Source organism: Callorhinus ursinus, unplaced genomic scaffold, assembly GCF_003265705.2.
Source record: "Callorhinus ursinus isolate GAN/ISIS: 27379988/994484 unplaced genomic scaffold, GSC_fseal_2.0 scaffold4, whole genome shotgun sequence".
NCBI classification, from domain to species: domain Eukaryota; kingdom Metazoa; phylum Chordata; class Mammalia; order Carnivora; family Otariidae; genus Callorhinus; species Callorhinus ursinus.
The window spans coordinates 116,607,038-116,628,453 of record NW_027397066.1 but is presented as its reverse complement, the minus strand read 5'-3'; the positions used below and the strand labels follow the sequence as shown (position 1 = coordinate 116,628,453).

Sequence of the window (21,416 nt, the reverse complement as noted above, 5' to 3'; positions counted from 1 at the left end):
ACACACACACACACACACACACACACACACACACACACACACACACAGCCTGACACTCTTACTTTGTTGACAGGCCGACAGGACTGAGACAGCAGCCAGCAAGATTGAGTGCTCAGCCATCTTTCACATGGAACGTTCTGGTTCAGGGAACTATTTGTCGAAATCCAGGGGATGATAACAGGCACTTTCGACTTTGTAATGTTGACCTTCCTTATAAGGTAAACAAAGCGGAGAAGAAAAAAAAAAAGAGGCCGATGCAAACGGCAGGGTGACCTTTGCTCTGGAACAGGAATTGGGAAGGCAGGTCGATCGGGAGCTGCCAGTCACAGATCTTTATCTGGCCGGGTTGCTGCCTCCCGAGCTTGCTGGAAGTCTGTCTCCTCCCCGGCGCTGGGGCCGCGGCTCAGCCTGCGGGATTAGCCAGGCCTCTAGCAGCAACACCAGAAGGTAGACTTTCTTCTCAGCCAATTCGGAACCGACTTCCCCTCCCCTTCTCCCACCCCCACCCCCGCCCCCGGACCCTCGGACCCTCGAGTCTCTTCCCCAGCTGCAAGGCCCAGCTGAGCCCTTGCTCACTTCTTGTGGGAAAAGAGATGGAAGCATTTACTTAATCCCACTGAGATTTAAGGCTCATTTAAGTGGATTCTAACCAGTAAGTGGCAGAACTTAGATTTGAACCCGAGTCCAGCAGATTCCATTTGTGCGCCGCCCCCCCATATCCTGCTGCCTCCCACTGTCACCTTGACTTTCCCATGGGCATGGTGACCATACATTTAGAAAAATAATAAACTAAAGTGTATGTTCTGAGAAGAAAGAGGGCCCTGGGGGGACAAGTGGAGCAATAGTTTAAGTTGACTTTTTTTTTTTTTAAGATTTTATTTGATAGAAAAGGAGAGCGGGGGAGGAACAGAGAGGGAGGGAGAGGCAGACTCCAAACTTAGTGGGGAGTGGGATGTGGGGCTCAAGGGCCTTGATCCTAGGACCCCGGGATCATGACCTGAGCCAAAGGCAGGCGCTTAACCAGCTGAGCCACCCAGACGCCCCTAAGTTGACTTTTATAAGACACAGCACAACGGGCATCATGCCAGTCTGAGCAATGCCCTACACCACTGGGCCCAGTGCTGATCCCTCCCTGGCTGGGGGCGTCTCTACAGAACCCATTTATCATAGTCCCTCCCCTCTGTCAGCATAACCCTTTTGCTCCCTAAAGATGCAGCGTCCTGCAAAACAAAGTTGGGGCCCCGTTCTCATCTCACCCCCCGGCTCACTTGGAACCGCAGGGCCAGCAGAAGGCCTGTGTGCTTCAGCCTCACCCAGGTTTGCACTTGGGCTCCCTCCCCTGGCGCTCAGTGATGACACAACCTCGCCCCAGGTGCTGAGCCTGAAACTCAGTTTGAAAAGACGGGCTAATAAGGGCTGAAGGGACACAAAAGTGCTATAGGGCTGTTATGAGGATTGAATTAGTTAACATTTATCAAGCACTTAGAACAGCACATAGCATCCAAAACTGTGTTCTGGGTTTGTTAAATAAACACACAAAAGGGCTTTATACAAGGGGCCAAGGGCAGGCCACCCCAAGATGGGCCACTTTGGCATGAAGATTCAGTTAAATCCAGGAGATTCAGGAAAAGCTCTTTACCTCCCCCACCTCCACTGCCTAAAAATAATTCAGAGAACCTGCTTCAGGAAGCGAGGTATTGCTATGGATAACTACAGTATGATATGAGTTAGGCGTGGTAGACCGAGAAGAACTTAATAAGGCCTGTTTGATCAGAATCCTTTATGTCCCATTTCTGTATGGCCCAGCAAACACTTGTTTACCCAACATTTACCCTTTTTCATCTTCCTGTGAAGTGCATTCCCTCCCTTTGAAGTCCCAGACCTCTATCCCCTTCTCCTTAGTTCAGGATGACATGTATACGTCATTTTGCCTGTTTTTGGAATTTCCACGTCTATGTGGATACCTCGTATGTGCACCATTAAATTTGACTTTCTCCTGTTAATCTGCCTCAAGTCAATTTGATTCTTAGTCCCGCTAGAAAGACCCTTGAGGGGACAGAAAATTCTTGCTCTCCATCAGCATCTAGAAAAGTACTTAGCATATTATGTACCTAATGTTAAAAGATATATTTTAAAAGGTAAAAATCACGCCTCTCATACAGATATAAAATGAAAACACATCAAAGGTTTTATTGAATTCATTAATGAGAGAACCGAGATGACCTTTTAACTAGTTCAAAGGAGAATTTTAAAAAACCACACATATATGGTGTTAAAAAACAAAAACTAAGCTGAGTACATGTTAAAGACCTTAGTCTTTATTTACTACTCATGCATCCAGCAGACAGGAAGGAGCTCTGAGGAGCTATACGAAATGAAAGACTATTCTAGGCAGAAAGGGGGTGGAACAAGGAAGTTAGACCAGACAAAAAGTAAATTGCTTCTTGCAAGGTTACTTTCCTTTAGGGCATGGCAGGGGTTTATCAGACAGATTACTTAACTAATGCGGATCAGGTGATTCCTGATGGACTAGTTTAAGATGCCGTTTCTCCAAGAGCTGAAACAATCATTAAGTTAAGTCTGTTTGTTGACGTGGGACTTAGCGTAAGTGACTCTATTTGGGGCCGGTTGTCTTGTTTTTAACAATAGGGAATAAGGAATGCTAAAATTAATTTACAAAGAGTTGCAAACCAGCTCTGCTCACAATGCCCTGTTGTCCCTTCAGGTTCCCTCTGCCCTCGTTTGTTTTGAAATCACTGAAGAGGACAGTTATGTAAGAAGGCAGATCCTAGAAGTTCAGGACAGCACCGAAACTTCCTTGTGTATTTGACTGAATGGTTTTGGTCTTCAGTACACGGCAGGGATTCTAAACTGCAAGCCAGCTGCCCTGAACTCGCATCACCAGGTACTAAAATAACCCCCTCAAATGACAGGCCTCAAAGAAGAGGTCTGGGGCTGGGCCCTTGGGCACACGGAGGCTCTCACAGGGAGAGGATTGCTCCGAGAAAGAGAAACAGCAGAAGGAAGAGGGGAGCCGGGAACGGGGCCCCTGGCCGATGACCACAACCTTTAGGTGTTGATAGCTCCTGTTTTGAGAAACTCGGGTACATCTGTACTAGGGAACTAGTTTGGAAGACAAAACAAAACAATTCCGGAGTGACCTTCTTTGGTTCCCACTGATTTGTCTTCTTCCCACGTTCCAGACCAATCTTGAGATTCCCTACCCACTTTTCCAAGCCAATCCCAGTCAGTCCCCAAATCCAGATCCTAAGAGAGATTGATACAATTAAAAAAAAAAAAAAAAGTGCTCAAATGCTTTGAAACCCCATGCATTCATGTGTAATCTGCTTTGATAGATATTAAAAGTTGGTAGAATTTTTGCTTCTAGGAAAGTGTAAAACAATGAAGTTTTAAATAATGAAATGTTCATCACCTTCTGTGGTGACAAAACTTCCAGATGATCCTATGGTTGAAATACTGCCAGAGCATGAACAAAAACTAGCAAAAATGTGAGTTTCTCTGTACATTTTCTGGATGGATTTCATCAATTGAAGATGAAAAGCATTGCCCCCACAGATCCTTCTGGTAAGTGTCCCATCCCTTACGTTTTTTGTAAGAAAAGAAAAACAAAAGGAGAAGCAGCATATTGGTAATTATAATAAAGTGGGTTTTTTTTTTAAGCTTTTATTTATTTGACAGAGAGAGACACAGTGAGAGAGAGGAATCACAAGCAGGGGCAGAGGGAGAGGGAGAAGCAGGCTTCCCGCCGAGCAGGGAGCCCGATGCGGGGCTCGATCCCAGGACCCTGGGACCATGACCTGAGCCAAAGGCCGACGCTTAACGACTGAGCCACCCAGGCGCCCCAATAAAGTGGTTTTTAAAATATTTGTACTACCAATAGAAACTCAAAAGAATCTATAAGGGTTTCTACAAATGTACCTTATTCATGAGTGTTTGTTACTAAAATGATACTCTGGGTAAGGCAATGCAGGGAGGCCAAGGTCTGGCAACATAAAAACCACTCTGACCCATGTGAAAGATCTGTTTTCATGAAATGCAAACTGTAAATGCAACCATTTCCGTATAGTTGTGGTAATAGATGAAAAGAAATGATATCTTTAACTAGAGGCATGCTCCCTCTCAGACCAATTGCATGCCCCCAAATTCGTCCCTTGCCTTCTCCACTCTATTCCTGGCCCTCAGAAACTGGTAGCTGGTCATCTGGTTTCTGCTAGCACGGTAGCAGACCGCCGCTGCTGCCAAAAGCCCTCGTGGCAGAGAGAGACGGAGAATGCACACCCTTCCCCAGGATGCCCAGGAATAATCAGAGCGATTATGACATCAACAGCCATAATACTCTTCACTGGAGAAGAGACCGTGCAAGGTTCTCCATGTGCCTAGAGTTTATTGTATTATCTTACCGGAAGCCCTGACCAGTTGAAGAATCCTGTAGCAACATTGCACATGTTTAAACAAAACTCAGATAAACCAGATTTGAAATCATGCCCCAACCTTTGTGGTGTAAAAATGGAGAGAATTGCAGCAAACCCTCAGAGCATATCCTCCCCTTTTAGAAACTGGAGCTCTTTGCTCTGCATTTCTGGGTATAGACAATGAAGTTTAAGAAGGCCGAGGCATCTTCCCCATTGAAGAGACCTTTGCCCTGGGCCAGACGGGGCACAGGGAGGATGACAATCGGCTTCCACCAAGCTTCAGACACAAACTGTCTCCTAATACCAGGAATGGTGGGGCATCACCAAGGCTCAAAAACAGGGACAAAGAAGAGCGGAAAAGAAAGGAAAAGAGAGATCAGTTGCCAGTATAGTAGAGTAAAAAGAGTAAATAGCACAGAACCGGCCATCTCTGCCACTTTCCCCCACGCCCTCCCGCCCTGGGTGGGCCCAGAAGAGACGAGATCTATTTGTCGAGAAGGCCATTGTACAAGACAACAGATGATCGTAGAATGCTGTTACGACTTCCAAGACTGCAAGGATTTCCCAGAAGAATGGAAACAGAGTGCTTGAATTACTTCAAAATGGCTTTTGACAGTAATAGAAGGTCTCAGCCCGAGTTGTCTTAAGTTTACATAAGGCTTAGGAGAGGATAAAGTAAAGCAGAATCTGGAGACTAGTGAGGAGAATCAGAAATTCTCGTTCTCATTCTTGACAACTCCCAGCGCATGCAACCTTCCTCTCTCTCACACACACACACATACACACACTCACTCACACAGGTGCACTCACACACACAAACACGTTGCACATTCATACACACACCCATACACACTCCCACACACTTATATGCTCACACACACTAAACACACCCATGCACACATTCAAAACCCACACACTCATACACACCCATGCACATTCACACCCACACTGGTATATACCCACACACACTAAACACACCCCCATACACATTCAAAACCCACACACTCATACACACCCATGCACATTCATGTCTGTTACACCCATATCCCAAGAGAGGATGTGTAAGCGGAATGCTTACACCTCAGAACACATATTCTCATGCAAATAATATAATGGTGGCCATATTTCCAGGTTGCCACACATTAAACAAAATTTTAACCCATAAGGGAGAGACCATATTGCATATTGGTGATTGAACAACAACAAAAGGAACTAACACTATTGATTTGCCTCTTTCATTTAATCGTTACTAATTTTTTTTAACTGACTAGTGTGTAGAATTAAGTACTTTAAAACAGGGGTCGTTGGCATGAACTCCCTGCCCTGCCCCATGGGGAGACTCCAGGCTCCCCGTGGGCCGGGCCAGAGCTGGATTCATAAATTTGCTGGAACCAGAGCGGCACGAGGCAGATAAGCCCTGAGCCCAAGGGCCGAGGCACTCTGGGTGGGCCCCAGGCTGCTGAGAGGGCCTCGGTCTGCCAGGGCCTCTGATGTCCACCACAGCCCCCCAGTTCCCAATTCCACTCAACAGAAGGGAAGATCTAAGCACCATGCCAGGTCCCGTGCAGAATTGTCTCAACTAATCTGCATAATCAAACAATGAAGTACATATTTTATTCCCATTTTTCTGATGGGACAAACTGAGGCTCAGAGGTTAGTGATCTGTTCAAGGTCAGTAGAACCCAGTCCTCCTGATCCCCAAACCTTGTTCTTAGCTTTGGCTGCACGTTGGAATCACATAGCAGTCATTAAAAATAACCGATGCTTGTTCTCTCTGCTCGCAGCAATACAGATTTCATTGGTCTCAGGTTCAGCCTGGGCACCTCAACTTTTTGAAAGCTCCCTAGATGATTCTAATGCTCAGCCAAAGAGGAGAACCACCATCATAAGCAATATTTCTTAGTGGGGTCCTCACCACCCACTACCAACACCTAACACCTGAGGTGATTTAAACATGTAGATTTCTAGGCTTCATCCAGGATCCATTATTAAGCGTGTATTTCATGTTGGTTAAGCATACACAGCCTCACATAATATCACTCCTATGAGGTTGTAAATTATTCTCATTTTACAGATAAGGAACCAGATTCAGGGGTCTTTGGGAGTTTACTCAGTGGCTCCATCTCACTGCTCCCCACAGAGGAGAGATCACACACCCTGTTGGCGGCGGTCAGGGGGAATGAACTAGCTGGTTTAAGCCACAGTGGGCATCAGTGGAGGCCAGGAAGGGGTATGGAAGTTTCTGTGGCGGCAGGAAGGAGGAGGTGGGGCTGGAGGGGACTGTTGTGTGTGTGGGGGAGGGTGCAGGCCGGGCAGGGGGGATGCTGGAGGCCAGAGGAGATTTCCACAGAAGGGATTCCTGGGTGCCTGGAGGGAGGCAGGAGGAGAAGACAGAGGAGGGAAATCGAGGCCGAGCTGGGGGAGACGAGGTGCCCTGAGCTACCAGCAGAGAGAAGTCTGGCTGGGGCCCATGTCTCGGCTAATTCCAGGTTTGAGCTAGCCGCACTTGCCCGATAACTGGCTTTGATGTGCATCTAGATCGGTTGTTCTCACATTAGAATCACCAAGGGTGCTTTTTAAATAAATATCAATTTAACTGAGAAATCATGTGGATTTTATGACACCAGCAAGACCAACTACTGCCTTGGAGAACTTACTGAGATTTTTCTGCACTAAAGGAGGAGAGCTTACCTCCTCTGCACCCAAAACATAGTATTTCTTCTCTTTTTTTTTTTTAAGATTTTATTTATTTATTTGTCAGAGAGAGAGAGACAGAGAGGGCACAAGCAGGGGGAGCGTCAGGCAGAGGGAGAAGCAGGCTTCCTGCGGAGCAGGGAGCCCGATGCAGGGCTCCATCCCAGGACCCTGGGATCACGACCTGAGCCGAATGCAGACGCTTAACCAACTGAGCCACCCAGGCGCCCCCAAAACACAGCATTTCTCTTCAGCTTGGCCGTTAAGGTTTCAGTGTTACTTTGTCTCTGGTGCGCTGCTTCCTTCATTAGCCATCCTCTGAAGACAGGAAAGAAATCTAGCTCGGAGATGGTGTTGAGTGATTGGACCACTTAAGAAAAAAAGTGGGGGCTGTGGGTTCCCCGGCTGTCTCTCTGGGGCTTGTTAAGGCAAAAAGAAAGGGCAACTATCCCCCTCTTGATGAGAAAACACAAAAGTTCTCCGATTGAGAACAAACAGTTAAGAGCAACTCTTACTCACTTTGCAATGCGGCACTAAGCCTGCGGGGGGGGGGGGGGGGGGGGGGGGGCGGACTCACCAACAGCAGTGATTGCCAACACAGTGCAGCCTGTTACAACCTGACTCACCGAAACAGGCATCTGAGCAGACCGTAGGCCAGGGCAGGGCCTGCAGAAAAAGAAACAGAACAAAACAAACCGTCTACCAGCCCCAAACAGGAAAACCTAGGGTAATACCATGAGGCATGAGGCCCTGCTACTGTTTTCTTCTGCTGCCTTAGCAAGAGGATAAAGAATTTCAAAGATGGGTTGAAAGATGGTTTTCTTTTTTTCCTTTCTTTCTTTTTGTTTATGCCTCCCGCTTTCCCTTAGATTGCATTTGGCTCTCATCTTTGTTTCTGGGACTTTGTCAGCAAAGCATCCTCAGAATTTGTTTCTGGGATTTTGTCAGCAAAGCATCCTCAGAATTTGTTTCTGGGACTTTGTCAGCAAAGCATCCTCAGAATTTCAGTCTCTGGCAGGTCCCAGGCAAACTTAGCTGGGACCAGAATTCCAGACAGAACAGCTTCATCGGCCCTTCTACGCACCCGACCTCCTCCTGCCTCCGTGAGCCCATTTCCCATTCTCTTCTCGCATGGACTCGTCATCTTAGTTCATCCCTAATTTGATTCTGAACAGCCTCACATTCAGGGCTGGGAGCTGTGGCTTAAACGTTGTCCTTTTCATCCAGAGAAGTTATATTTTGTCAAACCACTAGGGGGAGTAAATCCCAGCGTTGCCACCACTCCAAGGATTCCACACCTCTGAAGGTAGCTGGAGCTTCGGGACCAGGCAGGCGCTCCGTTAGTCTCCTCCTCCAGCTTTCCAGAGGTTCCCAAGAATGCACATCAGCATTAACTGACTAGAAAAGTCAGTTAACAAAAACTGTTTGCCTAAGTCATTTCTAAACAATGCCCTAAAAAATATTTTTCAGGTTCTCAGAGATCAACATACTGACCATTTCCAGCAGGAGCCTTACGATGCTCTGGAGCCTCACGACGCTCTGGAGCCTCCAACAGGCACAAAACCCACAAGTGCTTAAATGTAAAAATACCAGGACTTCACCCTGACCTGTTCAAAACTGAACACAATTGAAACACAGTTTGTGCCCCCAAAGACAGGATCCAAAACAGGACACTTCACATTTGGCATCCCTGTTAGAGACTATAGGAGGTAATCAGGAATGAGAGGTGAGAAAACACTAATGAAATCCCATTTGGTGGATACAGCAGCCCAGGGGGAGCTCCAAAGAATCAAATACAACATCTTGGACTTTGATTTGATCCTTCAATGGTCCTCTGGCCTCTAGAGTGTTTCGGTAAGATTCTGGAGTACTTCACATAATATTCGCATAAATGCATTGCAAAGGAGTAGGTCAGAACGCTGGGCAGACTCTGGAGAGATTCTCAGGACCAGGTAGACAGTTTGGTTGGTAAAAAATCAGAGAACGGGGCCTTCGCCCCCACCTGGAGTGAGAGCCCTGCTTTGCAGTGGCTGAGAAGAATCTAAAGCAAGGAAAGGAAGGAATCTGAAAATATTCCCAAGAATACATGTAAGGAGTATTCATTCATTCATTCATTCAATATCAAATTGAGCACCTCTCCCCTGCCAAGCTCTGTGCTAAGCAAGAGAGACAGCCGCCACTCTGCGGTCATGCAGTTAACAGAGGAGTGAGGACAAGCATTAACAAGGCTTCACAAAGCTAATTAATTCTTGATCATTGTGACCGAGTACTAGGAGAAGTCCTGGATGCCATTCGGGGAGTAACCTAGCCTGGGGGGCAGAAGAGCCTTCCCCAAAGTGGCCTTTTAGCTGAGGACTGGTAACAAAATGTCAGCTAGGTGCCTGGGCTACAGGTGTGTGTGCTGGGGGTGGAGAGATAGGAGCAAAGGGAACGCCCCAGGCTGAGGAACAGCCGTGAAAGGGCCTGAGGAGGAAAAGGCCTTGGCGTGGTCAGAGAATGCTGAAAGAAGTGCAAGGCGGCCAGGCGGCCGTTGCCCAGAGACAGGGAGAGAGTAGGAGCGTGGGGGCGGGAGGAGGGGGAGTGCTGGGGAGCCAGGGAGCCCGGGCCCCGCCCGCCCACACAGGACCGTGCTGAGGGTGCTAACTTTATTTATTTATTTTTTAATTATTTTTTATTTTTTATTTTTTTAATAATTTTTTATTTTTTTAAATAATTTTTTATTGCGGGTGCTAACTTTAGACCAGAGGTTCTCAACTAAGACAATTTTGTGCCCCACCCCCCCCAACCCTGGGGATATTTGACACTGTCTGGCTGGTGAGTGAGGTGCTACTGGTAACTAGGGAGGGGAGGTCAGGGATGCTGCTAAACTTTATCCTACATTGCACAGGACAGACCCCACCACAAAGAATGATCCCACGCAAAATGTCAGCAGTGCGGAGGCTGAGAAGCCCTGTTGCATAATGAAGATGCGGGTTCTAAGCGGGCCGATGTTGTAACGAGATTTGTTCCAAAAAAGATCACTCTGACTTCAGTGTGGACTGATGGGGGAGAATCCCGAGAGTAGACATAAAGGGATCTGTGAGGAAGGCATATATTGTGGTCTAAGCAAGAGAAGATGGCAGGGAGGGTGGAGAACGTCAGCGTGGGTGGAGAAAAGTGAATGGCTAAGAAAGATTTTTAAAAGCACAGATCAGGGGCGCCTGGGTGGCTCAGTCGTTAAGCGTCTGCCTTCGGCTCAGGTCATGATCCCGGGGTCCTGGGATCGAGTCCCACATCGGGCTCCCCGCTCAGCGGGAAGCCTGCTTCTCCCTCTCCCACTCCCCCTGCTTGTGCTCCCTCTCTTGCTGTCTCTCTCTGTCAAATAAATAAATAAAATCTTAAAAAAATAAAAATAAAAGCACAGATCAGATTTGGTGACAGGCTGTGGATGGCAGCTTAGCCCGTGTCTCCAGAGCACAGAACCAGAGGCGAGAGGTCAATGCTGATGCTTTATTTGGATAGTACAACAGCCGGGCAGCCGGGAGCGAAGGGAAAGGGCGGAATGATGGGAAGAGTGTGTTTCCACCTGGGCCACTGCCCCAGCTGAGCTGGAGGGAGCCAGCCGCTCGGGATGTCTGGGGATAGGCTGTGGGAGACACCGCGCCTCGGGACCGCCCTCTGAAGGGAGGAGAGGAAAATGTTATCTTCCATGTCCTGTCTCCCATTGGTCAAAGTTTACCCTGGGGCAGTTTTAATACATATCTCCAAATTCCTTGAGATTTCTGTCACCATGAAGTGGGGGCTACATCCTCTCCTGTGAGTCTGGACTGGTGTGAAGCACGCGCTCGTAGCCTGGAGCAGGCAGCGGAAGTGATGTTCTATGACTTCCAAGGCTCGGTGGTCATAGGCCCTGCGGCGGCTTCTGACCAGCCCCTCAGCGGCCTGGTCAGAAGTCAGCTACCCATGGCCGCCATGCTGGGATGAAGCCCGGCACACGGAGAGAGCCCGAGTGGGAGGCTGTGCTTGGCAGCTCCGCCTACAGGCCCAGGCAACAGCCAGCACGAACTGCCAGACCTGTGTGTGGGGATGCTAGTGCACAATCACACAGTCGCTCTCAGCCCAAGGCTGGCTCCCCAGCTGCAGCCTCAGACATTGAGGGGCAGAGACGAGCCAGGCCTGCGGTGGCCTACTGACCCAAATAACGGATGAGCCTACTTCCGTGGGTGTTTTCAACCCCTAAACTTTGAAGTAATTTATCACGCCTGAGCAGTCACCGGCACAACCTCATTGCGAGTTAATGACTCCACCTTCCAGGTTGTACCATTTGCCCCTTTCACACCACCCCGTGCCCCGCCGTGTGGCACTTCAGACAGGAGCCACGGACTCCAGGAGGATGGCTGGTGGCTTTCAGGTGGCAGATTACAGATACCCCACGGGGAGTCAGTCCACCACAGTGGAGCCGAGGTGGAGGGCTCAGGAGAGAGACGAAGCCAAGAACATTGGGCATGGCCTGCTAGAAATGTCTGAGAAGGGAGTAAGGTGGAGGGTACACAGGACGTAAGGATTCCCACATTTCTGGTCTCTGAACTTGAGCAAGCAGGTAGGGTTCCTGAGATAGGAATTAAATAAAAGGAGAGGGCTCAGTTTCAAGGGTCTGTGGGTCCACTGTATAGGGCAAGAAGAGGGAGCGTGGGTCACCAAAGACAGTCAAGGTTGTTGGTCTTAAGGCTGCAAGGCCCCAGGAGGATTTCAGGTCTATCCCGGATTCTTCTTTCCTCTGTCATGAATACTTTCCAGGACTTCGGGTGGGACCCTTGCCTGGCTACATCATGTGTTCCAAGAATAGCATGTTAGAGAAGACAAAGGTGGCCCCCCCAGGAGAATACATGAGGTCTGCCAGAGCCGCCATATACAGAAACACACCCTCCACCCCAGTAAGATACAGGAGAGATGGCATCAGAAGTGTTTTTAGTGTATGGGGAAAATGTTTTCATTATTTTCAAATATGTTGGAGTCCCTTCTCAGCATAGAACTCTCCTCTATCTCCTCCCTCTTTACCTTTAACCCAAATTGAAAATGTTCTGCGTGAGCATAATGTTCGTCTGTTTTGCATTATTTAGATAACTTGGGCCTTTGACTCATGTTCTTATCAATGTTGCTTTAGTTCATGGACTCATCATATTCCCAGGCCTGGAGGAGATCTCAAAAAGTAAGAATGTAAAACCGGTTGCCCATGCCCTCCACCTCCTGTTCTTGATCATTAACAGGCAGGGCCCTCTTCTAAACTGAGAAGTCAAGGTCAGGCCCGAGACACTAGCTCTGATTCCTTCAAGGGCAGTGCCTGGGGGTCCCCCAGTCTCCGCTGGGACTCCCATGACCCACGTGCTCCTGTTCTCCCAACCTGCAGATTCAGGTATTTCCAGGCCTCCTAACCGCACCGCTCAAATCAGGAGAACAGTGCCTACAGCGGTAATAACATTTGACTATTTACAAAATCACGGAAGGTATGGTGGGGAGCGGGGGAGGGAGGACTACAAGAATGAAGAAGGGAAGGAGGGAGAAAACATTTACTGAGGCACTACATTCCTGTACCGTTCCTGGGACTTTTGTCTCCGTGAATCCTACAAAATCCTGTTGGTATTAGTGACCCATATTCTTTGTTTTACACGAAGAACCTCGGGGACCGAGAAATGAATTAACTTGCCTAAGATTATGCAGCTAATCAGATGCAGAGCCAGAGTCCACTTTTGACTCCAGCCCGGTGCTCTCTGCACTATCACCTTCTTCCCAAAGGTCTTTGAATCTACCTCTCTGTCACTCTTACGGAACAGAAGACAGTTCTGGAAGTTCTGGGGAGACGGGGCTGCGTGCACGAGAACCACTGTACCTCTCCCGAGCGCCACCAGATGGCGCAGTGAGAGGCTAAAATCTGCGGGTTTTTATTAGTGCTTTTGGAGAGACAGACAAGCGTGGGGGAGAACAGCTGCAAGGAGAATGTCAAAACAGAGTTCTATTTAGGAAAGTGAAGCCTTCTGCCTGGCCCTGTCTCCCACCGGGATCCTTGGTTGGCTCTCTGCAGACTATAAATGAATTTGCTTCTTTCTTCCTTCCCATCCTACTGCTAACCCACATCTCTGATTCTATTTTCTCTCCAGCCCTGACATGAGGGCACTAGTCCCACCCACATCAGGGAATAGTGTGTCCTGAAGAGAGAGGGCAGTAGCCAAGCTGGAGGGTGGAATCGGGGCCTGCAATCCTCCCGCATGGCAACTGGTGGACTGTTCCCCAGACATGTCCCCTCCCCGCCATTTACCCAACACACACACACACACACACACACACACGCACGCACACACACGCACGCAGCATTCACACAACACACACATGCTGGTCTCAGGGACCTGAGTCTGCTCCGGCTGCCATAACAAAGTACTACAGACTGGGTGTCTTAGACAACAGAAATCTATATTCTCACAGCTCTGGAGGCTGGAAGTCTAAGATCAAGGTATTGGCAGGTTTGTTTTCTTCTGAGGTCTCTCTCCTTGGCTTGCAGTTGGCTGCCTTCTCGCTGTGTCCTCTGTATGTGCATCCCTGGTGTCTCTGGGCGTGTCCTAATCTCCTCTTCTTATAAGGACACCAGTCAGACTGGATTAGGACCCTCCTTAGCGGCCTCATTTTAACTTAGTCGCGTCATGGAAGGTCCTATCTCCAAATACAGTCCCATTCTAAGGTACTGGGGATCAGGGCTACAATATATGAGTCAGGGAGGGGGCACAAAATTCAGTCCATAACAGAACCCAATCACTTATTTTTTAAAATAAGGGCAAAAATTTTTTGTTTAGTTTTGGACCCAAGAGGGTATAGGAAAAAGTCAGAGGTCACAATGTGCTCAGGAAGTTCACTTCAAGATCTTCATCAATTGTGTAATGTTAAGGATAAAGACGGCTGAAGCAATCCAAGTAATTGCAAGATGGTCTGTCCCAGGCGCTCATGTCATAGCCCTGATGGATCTCTACGTGTCTCTAACTGATGAACTAACTAGAACACAACCAGCTATCTGCTTCTCTATGAAAAGCCCCGTTTCCCTTCATGTCTCTTTTTTGAACCCCCTCCAATGCCGAGCACTACTAGAGGTCATAGAACTCCCTCGTTAGCCGGGCTTTCTACCCCGGAGGTGATTTGTGGATGGCTACCCAGATCTCCTTGACATACCTTTGGGGGCTGTAGGCGTGGCAGAATTGTCCCCAGGTTGAAAGTTCAGGTCTGTTCAACCTGGGAGTGCCCCGGGCCAGGCTCCATGGTGCCTTGTTTAGAAGAAGGTCATAGAGAATTAAGATATCCCGAAGAAGTTGTCCCTTTGAGGGAAAACTATAGAGGGGAGACAAGGGAAATGCCTAATTAGAGAATAAAGAAGACAGTTCCTGTGTGATGGTGGCCAACAGGGCCGGGGCATGGAGGTCTGGGTTTCCCTGAGCTGGGAAGTGACTGTGTGCTCATTTGGGTGGCTATGAGTCTCTAGCCCCTGCTTTTTCCCAGACTGCCCTGCTATCCCCTCAGAGGGCAAACCAGCACTAGTCAACAACCTAAGCCATTCTAGGCCCACTGCCTCTTCGGCCCTCGAAAGGGCAACTTGGTTTCTTCAAGACAAGATTTCTGCACTTGGGTGTTCTGTCACAGTCGCGTCAAGTCCTAGGGTGCAGGCACCACAGCGGGGTCCATATGCCGCTGTTACGAGGCCAACTGCACAGTCAGGGTCACGGTTTTGTCAGACACATGGCAGGCAAGGAAGGGGAATCGGTATCCAGAATAAGCGTCTATTTTAATGAGAACAAAGTGTGCCCCTTCCATTGTGGAAGTGTCTTTGGTCATCAACCTGCTACCAGGGGACGCGAGGATTACTTGGGGAAAGGGGACATTCTCTAGGAAAGTTCTGCTTCCCATCCCTACAACTTCGAGCTTTGCTGGGCTAGACATTTTAGTTCCCAAAGAAGGAATGCTGCCACCTGGGGACACAGCAATGGTTGCATTAAACGTGCCATCTGGCCACGTGGGGTTCCTCAAGCCAGGGAATCAACAGAAAAAGAAGGGGGTAGTGTACTGTCTGAGGTGATCAGTCCTGATTTTCGCGGGGAATTTGGTTTCCTCCCGAGGAGTCTGTGTGGAATGCAGGAGTTTCCCTCTGTGTCTCTAAGTACTCTAAGGCCTTGCATTGAACTCCACGGAAAACTACATTATCAGGACTGCCAATGGCCCAGACCTCTTGGGAATGAAGACAAGGAATCATGTCTAGTCAAATTTGCTATGGACAAAGGAAATATGAAGGAAGTAAAGGAGGAAGGAAGTTACAAATGTCAGCGAAGACCATATGATCCACTGGAAACAACAATGGTGGTAGTTAGGAGCATTTCTCTTTTATTTTGATGTGAAGTTGTGTCTATAGTAACTAGTTCTTTCTTTTCCCCTCTTCCGTTCACCTACCATCCAACATAAATGCATTCATAATTTTTAACTTTCTATTTCCCAGAGACAATGTAACTCGGTGAGAAAGACAAATAATTATCACCCAAAGAGGGAAAAGGGGACTCTGGGTCATCTTTTGGAGGAGTATGTTTTTGGTTGTATGAGAGGCAGTTACAGTGTGATAGATGGAAGCATTGTTTTGCTACTTTCTTAATTTGGAATTAAACCTAAGTATCATTAAAAGAAGAATACAAACTCCATCCTGAGATGTATCCGGTGGGTTTGTATAGTGTCGGTTTAGTTAAGCTAGAAATATGTCCCCTTTCTGAGAAGTTCTGGGTTCATCTGGGCCGCAAGGACATTTTGTGTGAGATTCAGAAGGCTGAAGTGAAGCAGCAATTTTCTTCTTTTTGTACGAGAAGGTCAACCCCACAGAATACAAGGGGCTGTCATCACTCATGCACACGGCCCTCGTGTGCTGGTTCTCCTTGCTGGCGTGGGGCCCAGCTGGTCCGCAGCTCCTCTGCCCCTGGCAGATCTCCTTCCTCAGCCTCTTTGACTCTGGGCCAGGCATACGTTTCATCCTGGGATGAAGGGCACCAGATTGTACCATAGATCACTCCCATCAAGCAGGCTGGAGGTGGGGGGGAGATGAAAGGCTGACATGATTTGCAGTCTATCATTATGGTTTCAGCCCAACCTGGGAGAGTCTAGTATATCCTTGCTTCCTCCCCTCACATCTTCCCTCCCCAGCTGCCTGCCCCACTGACGTCAGGCGCCAACAACAGACACAATAGCCACCTAGAGACTGGATAACCAGGTCCCACACTGCACAAGGTCAAGTTCCCATAAAATCCCTATATTTATTTATTTAATTAATTAATTTATTTATTTATTTATATAAAATCCCTATATATATATAAATATATATATATATTTAATTTTTGTGTCTCTCTAAAAATCATATGTTGAAATCTTAACCCCTAATGTGTTGGTAGGGGAGGGGGCTTTGGGGAGGTGATTAGGGCATGAGGGTAAAGCCTCATAAATGGGACCAGTACCCCTGTAAGAGAGACCCCAGTGAGCTCCTCACTCCTTCCACCATGTGAGGACATCGTGAAAAGAGGGTCATCTCTGAACCAGGAACTAAGCCTTGCCAGACACCAAATCTGCTGACATGTTGATTTTGGATTTCCCAGCTAAAGAACTGTGAAAAATAAATGTCTGTTGTTTATAAGCTACCCAGTCTCTGATACTCTATTATCATAGCCCAGACAATAACGGAAACACGTGTGTGTGTGTGTGTGTGTGTGCACGCACGCATGTGTGTGCGTGTTTCTGCTTCTCAGACTGAATTCTCACCCACACAGATTGAAAGGACAAGAAGAGCCAGAGGAACAAAAGGGAGGGACTGTACCAGTCCTGTTTCTCCCTACATCTCTCCTCACCCTTTCCCTGCCCTGCTCCGTGGCCCCAGGCTCCTCCATCAGCTGGCCAATGGAAACCTTAAGAGAGCTGAGAGGGCAGAGGAAGACAAAGCCAAGGAATTTCTCTGTCTTGTTCTGCTTGCACATCCTACCTGGCCCTGTCTGCCTCTCTTCTCTATCTCCAGCTCCCTCACAGCACACTCACCATTGTTTTGCCCATCACCTGGTACCTTTGGTCCTGGGCTCTGGTGATGCTGTCTCCATCTCTGTCTCCAACCTAAAGGTGGTAGAACTTCATGTTGTTTGTTGCTGACTTGCAGGGTACCTCCTCAGCCCATTTGACTTCTCAGTCCATCCATCCCTTAGGGGACCAGTTCCCTGTATTGGAGTCCCACTGTTGTAGACGCTCAGAGTAGTTTCTGTTTGCCTGATTGGACCCAGTCTGAGTCTACCCTCTTGAAGTTAGAGTTCATGAATTTAAAGTGAGAATAATCAGGACCACGTGTGACTTTTCCCAGCTCTTCTTTGGGTGCAGGCAGAGAGGAGGGAGAGAATTCAATTTAACGAGGGCTAGGGGAAATTTTGATGCAAGGAGAAGGAGCTGATGGTGATTTTAAGGATGGCCCGAAGACCCTCGGCTGGGTTAGGAGATGAGTGAGGTCATGGAAGGGTGAACAGCAATGCAAGGATGGGAAAGTCAGTGGGTGAAAAATGAAAATCCACGTGTGTTTGATTGTTTTGAGAGCAAAGGTGCTGCAGGAAGTGAGCAGGAAGGATATGTAAGGGTAATCGACAACTAGGATGCTTGAGGCCAAAACCTTGGACGAGAGGCAGCAATTTCTGCTGACAAGATCTACCTATGAAGTGGGAGCAAGTGGCTGAGACAGGCCGGGGGATGAGAGCCAAGGAAATGAGAGGAAGGGACAGCGAGGCCACAGTGTTGAATGGATTGTCTAAAGGTCAGTGCCTAGCCTGAGGGTGCTAAAGGGTCTGTCTCTCACCTCTTGCGTGAGCCTTGGAGAATCAGGATCCAGCTTGTTCTCCTCCCTTCTCCATCCACTCCCTCACCATCACCCTCTGTCCGTGGCCACGGTCACTCCATTTTCCTAGTCCCAATGGCCCAGTAAGTAGAACAGACATTTACTAGATACAGGCACACCTCATTTCACTGTGCTTCGCTTTATTGAGCTTTGCAGATGCTGCGTTTTTTACAAATTGAAGGTCATTGGCAACCCTATCTGGAGCAAGTCTATCAACACCATTTTCCCCACAGCATTTGCTCACTTCGTGTCTCTGTGTCCCATTTTGATAACTCTTCAATATTTCAAACTTTTTCATTATCATTATAATATGTTATGATGATCTGTGACCAGTGATTATGACTCGCTGAAAGCTCAGATGACAGCGTTTTTAGCAATAAGGTACATACTCTTTTTAGACATAATGCTCTTGCACACTTAATAATCTTCAGTATAGTGTAGACATAACTTTTATATGTACTGGGAAACCAAAATATCCATTTGACTTGCTTTATTGTGATGTTTGCTGTATTGGGGTGGTCTGGAAACAAACCCGTGACATCTCCAGGGTATACCTGTTTTTGCAAATAAAGGAGGAGACCACGGAAGAGCATAAGGCTAGAAATAATTAAAACTGAATATTCCGTAATAGCAAGGACCATTTTATCCCTTGGGTTCCAACTCTGCCAGTTTTGTTCAGGTCTCCACCTTTCTTCCTCTCCAAGTTATCTGGCTCCCCCAAGCCTTCTTTGGTACAACCTTCCAGGGCAATGCTCTGGCGTTCACGTGAGTGAACACACATGCAGTGGGCAGTTCTCCCACAACCCTTGCCACATGGGGGTCCCACCATGTACTTCCAAAAGGGCTTTCGAGGTATTTTTCTTTTTTTTTTTTTTTAAGATATGTTTATTTGTTCTAGAGAGAGAGAAAGAGAAAGAGAAAGAGTGCAAGCGGAGAGAGGAGCAGATGGAGAGAATCTCAAGCATACCTCAAGCTAAGCATGGAGCCCAACACAGGGCTCAGTCTCAGGACCCTGAGGTCATAACCTCAGCCTAAACTAAGAGTCTGAGACTCAACCGACTGAGTCACCCAGGCACCCCTCAAGGTATTTTTCTTTTTCTTTTTTTTCTTAAGATTTTATTTATTTATTTATTTAGAGAGAAAGCATGAGCTGGGGGAGGGACAGAGGGAGAGGAGGAGAGAGAAGCTCGAGCAGACTCCCCACTGAGTGCAAAGCCTGATGCAGGGCTCAGGGCTTAGGGCTTGATATCACAACCCTGAGATCATGATCTGAGCCGAAACCAAGAGTCAGACGCTTAACTGACTGAGCCACCCAGGCGCCCCTCAAGGTATTTTTCTAAAGAAAAGAACCATCAATATCTAAGAGGAATTCTGCTCCTCTCCCAAAATACAGATGGCATGGTTCTAATAAAGCGACTTTATCATGTTCCTACTCCCCAAGATAAAATGACACCATGTGGGCGACAGACAGTGTTTAAAAGCTGAATAGCACTTTTCTAATTCAAATGTAAGAGGAGAGAAATTTTATGTACAATCCCACAACCCAGTCAAGTAAGGAGATGATCCAGGAGCTGAAGATCCATTTGTCTGCGGGGCGCTCGTTGGGCCAAGGTGGGGAAGCTGGGTTGTGGCTTCATGCGATGCTCAGTTGAATGCATGCTTGAATGAATGAAATGTGGTAGGTCTATATGATATTGTGATTTATGATAAGAAATGTACATTTGGTGTTCATTCCAGTTTCTGGCACAGAGCTCCTAAAACCCTTGGAATTTCCAAGGCGATAAGAGCAATGGGATCGTCTTTTGTTATAGTATTTTGTCTTTTGGCCTCAGTTCCTGAAATAGCTCCAGAGCCATAAAGGTGAAAAGAGTGTCTTATTATTTATAACAAACCTTTTTCAACTTCACCTGAGTTTATGTTAATGAGGCGACTTTTGGAAAGCCCATAAGGATGGGGGCTGGTTGCCAGGAGAACCAACCCTGTGATTAGAGGGTTAGAACTTTCAGACACACACACACACACACACACACACACATGCACACATGCACGTGCACACCAACCCTCCCCGGAGGAAAGAGACTAGAGCTTGAATCAATCACCAATGGCCAGTGATTCAATCAGTCATCCCTACCTAATGAAGCCTCCGTAAAAACCTATTTGGAAAGGGTTCAGAGAGCTCCTTGGGGGGTGAACACATGAAGGTGTGGGGAGAGTGGCTCCCTGAGAGGGCATGTGGAAGGTCCTCGCCCCTTCTCACATGCCTGGCCCTGTGCATCTCTTCCATCTGGCTGTTCCTGAATTTCATCCTTTTATAACACACTGGTAAGCTAGTAAGTAAACTATTTTTTTGAGTTCTGTGAGTTCTGCTCTAGAAAATTAATCAATGGGAGGGGTGATCGTTGCAACCTCTGATGTATAGCCTCTAGGTCAAAGGCACAGGTGATAACTTAGACTTGCAATTGGCATCTGCCGTGCACTTCCTGTGGGATCTGACATGATCTCCTAGTAGTGTCAGAACTGAATCGAATGATAGCCCCCCCCCGGCAGAATTGATCAGTGTGGCAATAAACACACACATGTGGTGTGAGAAGTGTGGTCCATGTAGCAGTGTGAGAGCAGAGAAACATTGGGGGGGGGGTGTTCCTTTACAGTGCAACGCAGGGAGATGTTCAGCAGGCAGTTTTTATCCATCTCAATAAAAAACATTCCAGAATTGTGGAGAAAACCAGGCTAGGTTGGAGAATGGATGGGAATGAGAAAATGGATACACGTATGCCTCTCCTTTTCTAGAGGCTGGATGTAAAAAGGCAATAGACAGGGTAGTGACCACTTAGTTGCAGCACCGCGTGTCCCAGCCCGTGCTCGGCCCTGCACCCCAGCCACTGCGCTCATCATGTCTTCACACAAAGGACACCTTTCCAGCGCCCAGCTCTCCATCCCCCATAGGCCTAGGGCCCTGCCAGCTCCACACCTTCCTGAGTGAAGTTTTGGTAGAGTTTTAGGGAGAGAAATAAAAAGGACAGGCCTGCAAATGTGGAAAGAAGAGGAAAGCGTCGTGCTGTGGACAGAACGGTGTGCCCCAAATTCCGTTATGCTGAAGCCTCACACCCATTGTGACTGTGTTTGGAGACAGAGTCTTTAAGGTGGTTAGATTGAGGGTAGATGAAATCATGAGGATGGGGCCCCGATCCTCTAAGACTGCAGTCCTTGGAAGAGGAGGAGGGGGAGAGGCCAGGGGAGGACACAGTGAGAAGGTGGCTGTCTGCAAGCCAGGAAGAAAGGCTTCACCAGAAACTAGCCCTGCCGCCATCTTGAGCTTAGACTTCCAGCCTCCAGAAGCATGAGAAAATGAATTTCCATTGTTTAAGTCACCCAGCCTGTGG

At 47.8% G+C, this 21,416-nt stretch overlaps 1 protein-coding gene and 1 long non-coding RNA gene across 2 annotated transcripts in view; one reads left to right on the top strand and one right to left on the bottom strand.

The window, feature by feature from the left end:
• The window catches only part of MGST2 (microsomal glutathione S-transferase 2), a 31,585-nt gene extending 31,278 nt beyond the window's left edge, over positions 1 to 307 (bottom strand). Inside the window, 1 exon segment of the mRNA XM_025874222.2 lies at positions 63 to 307. Coding sequence (XP_025730007.2) covers positions 63 to 120 — 58 coding nt within the window. The 5' untranslated portion in view covers positions 121 to 307.
• Positions 280 to 3,601, top strand: LOC112825702 (uncharacterized). Its single transcript, XR_003208784.2, has 3 exons — positions 280 to 447; positions 2,726 to 2,905; positions 3,458 to 3,601. It is a non-coding gene; the product is annotated as an uncharacterized lncRNA (long non-coding RNA).
• The last annotated feature ends 17,815 nt before the right edge of the window (positions 3,602 to 21,416 follow it).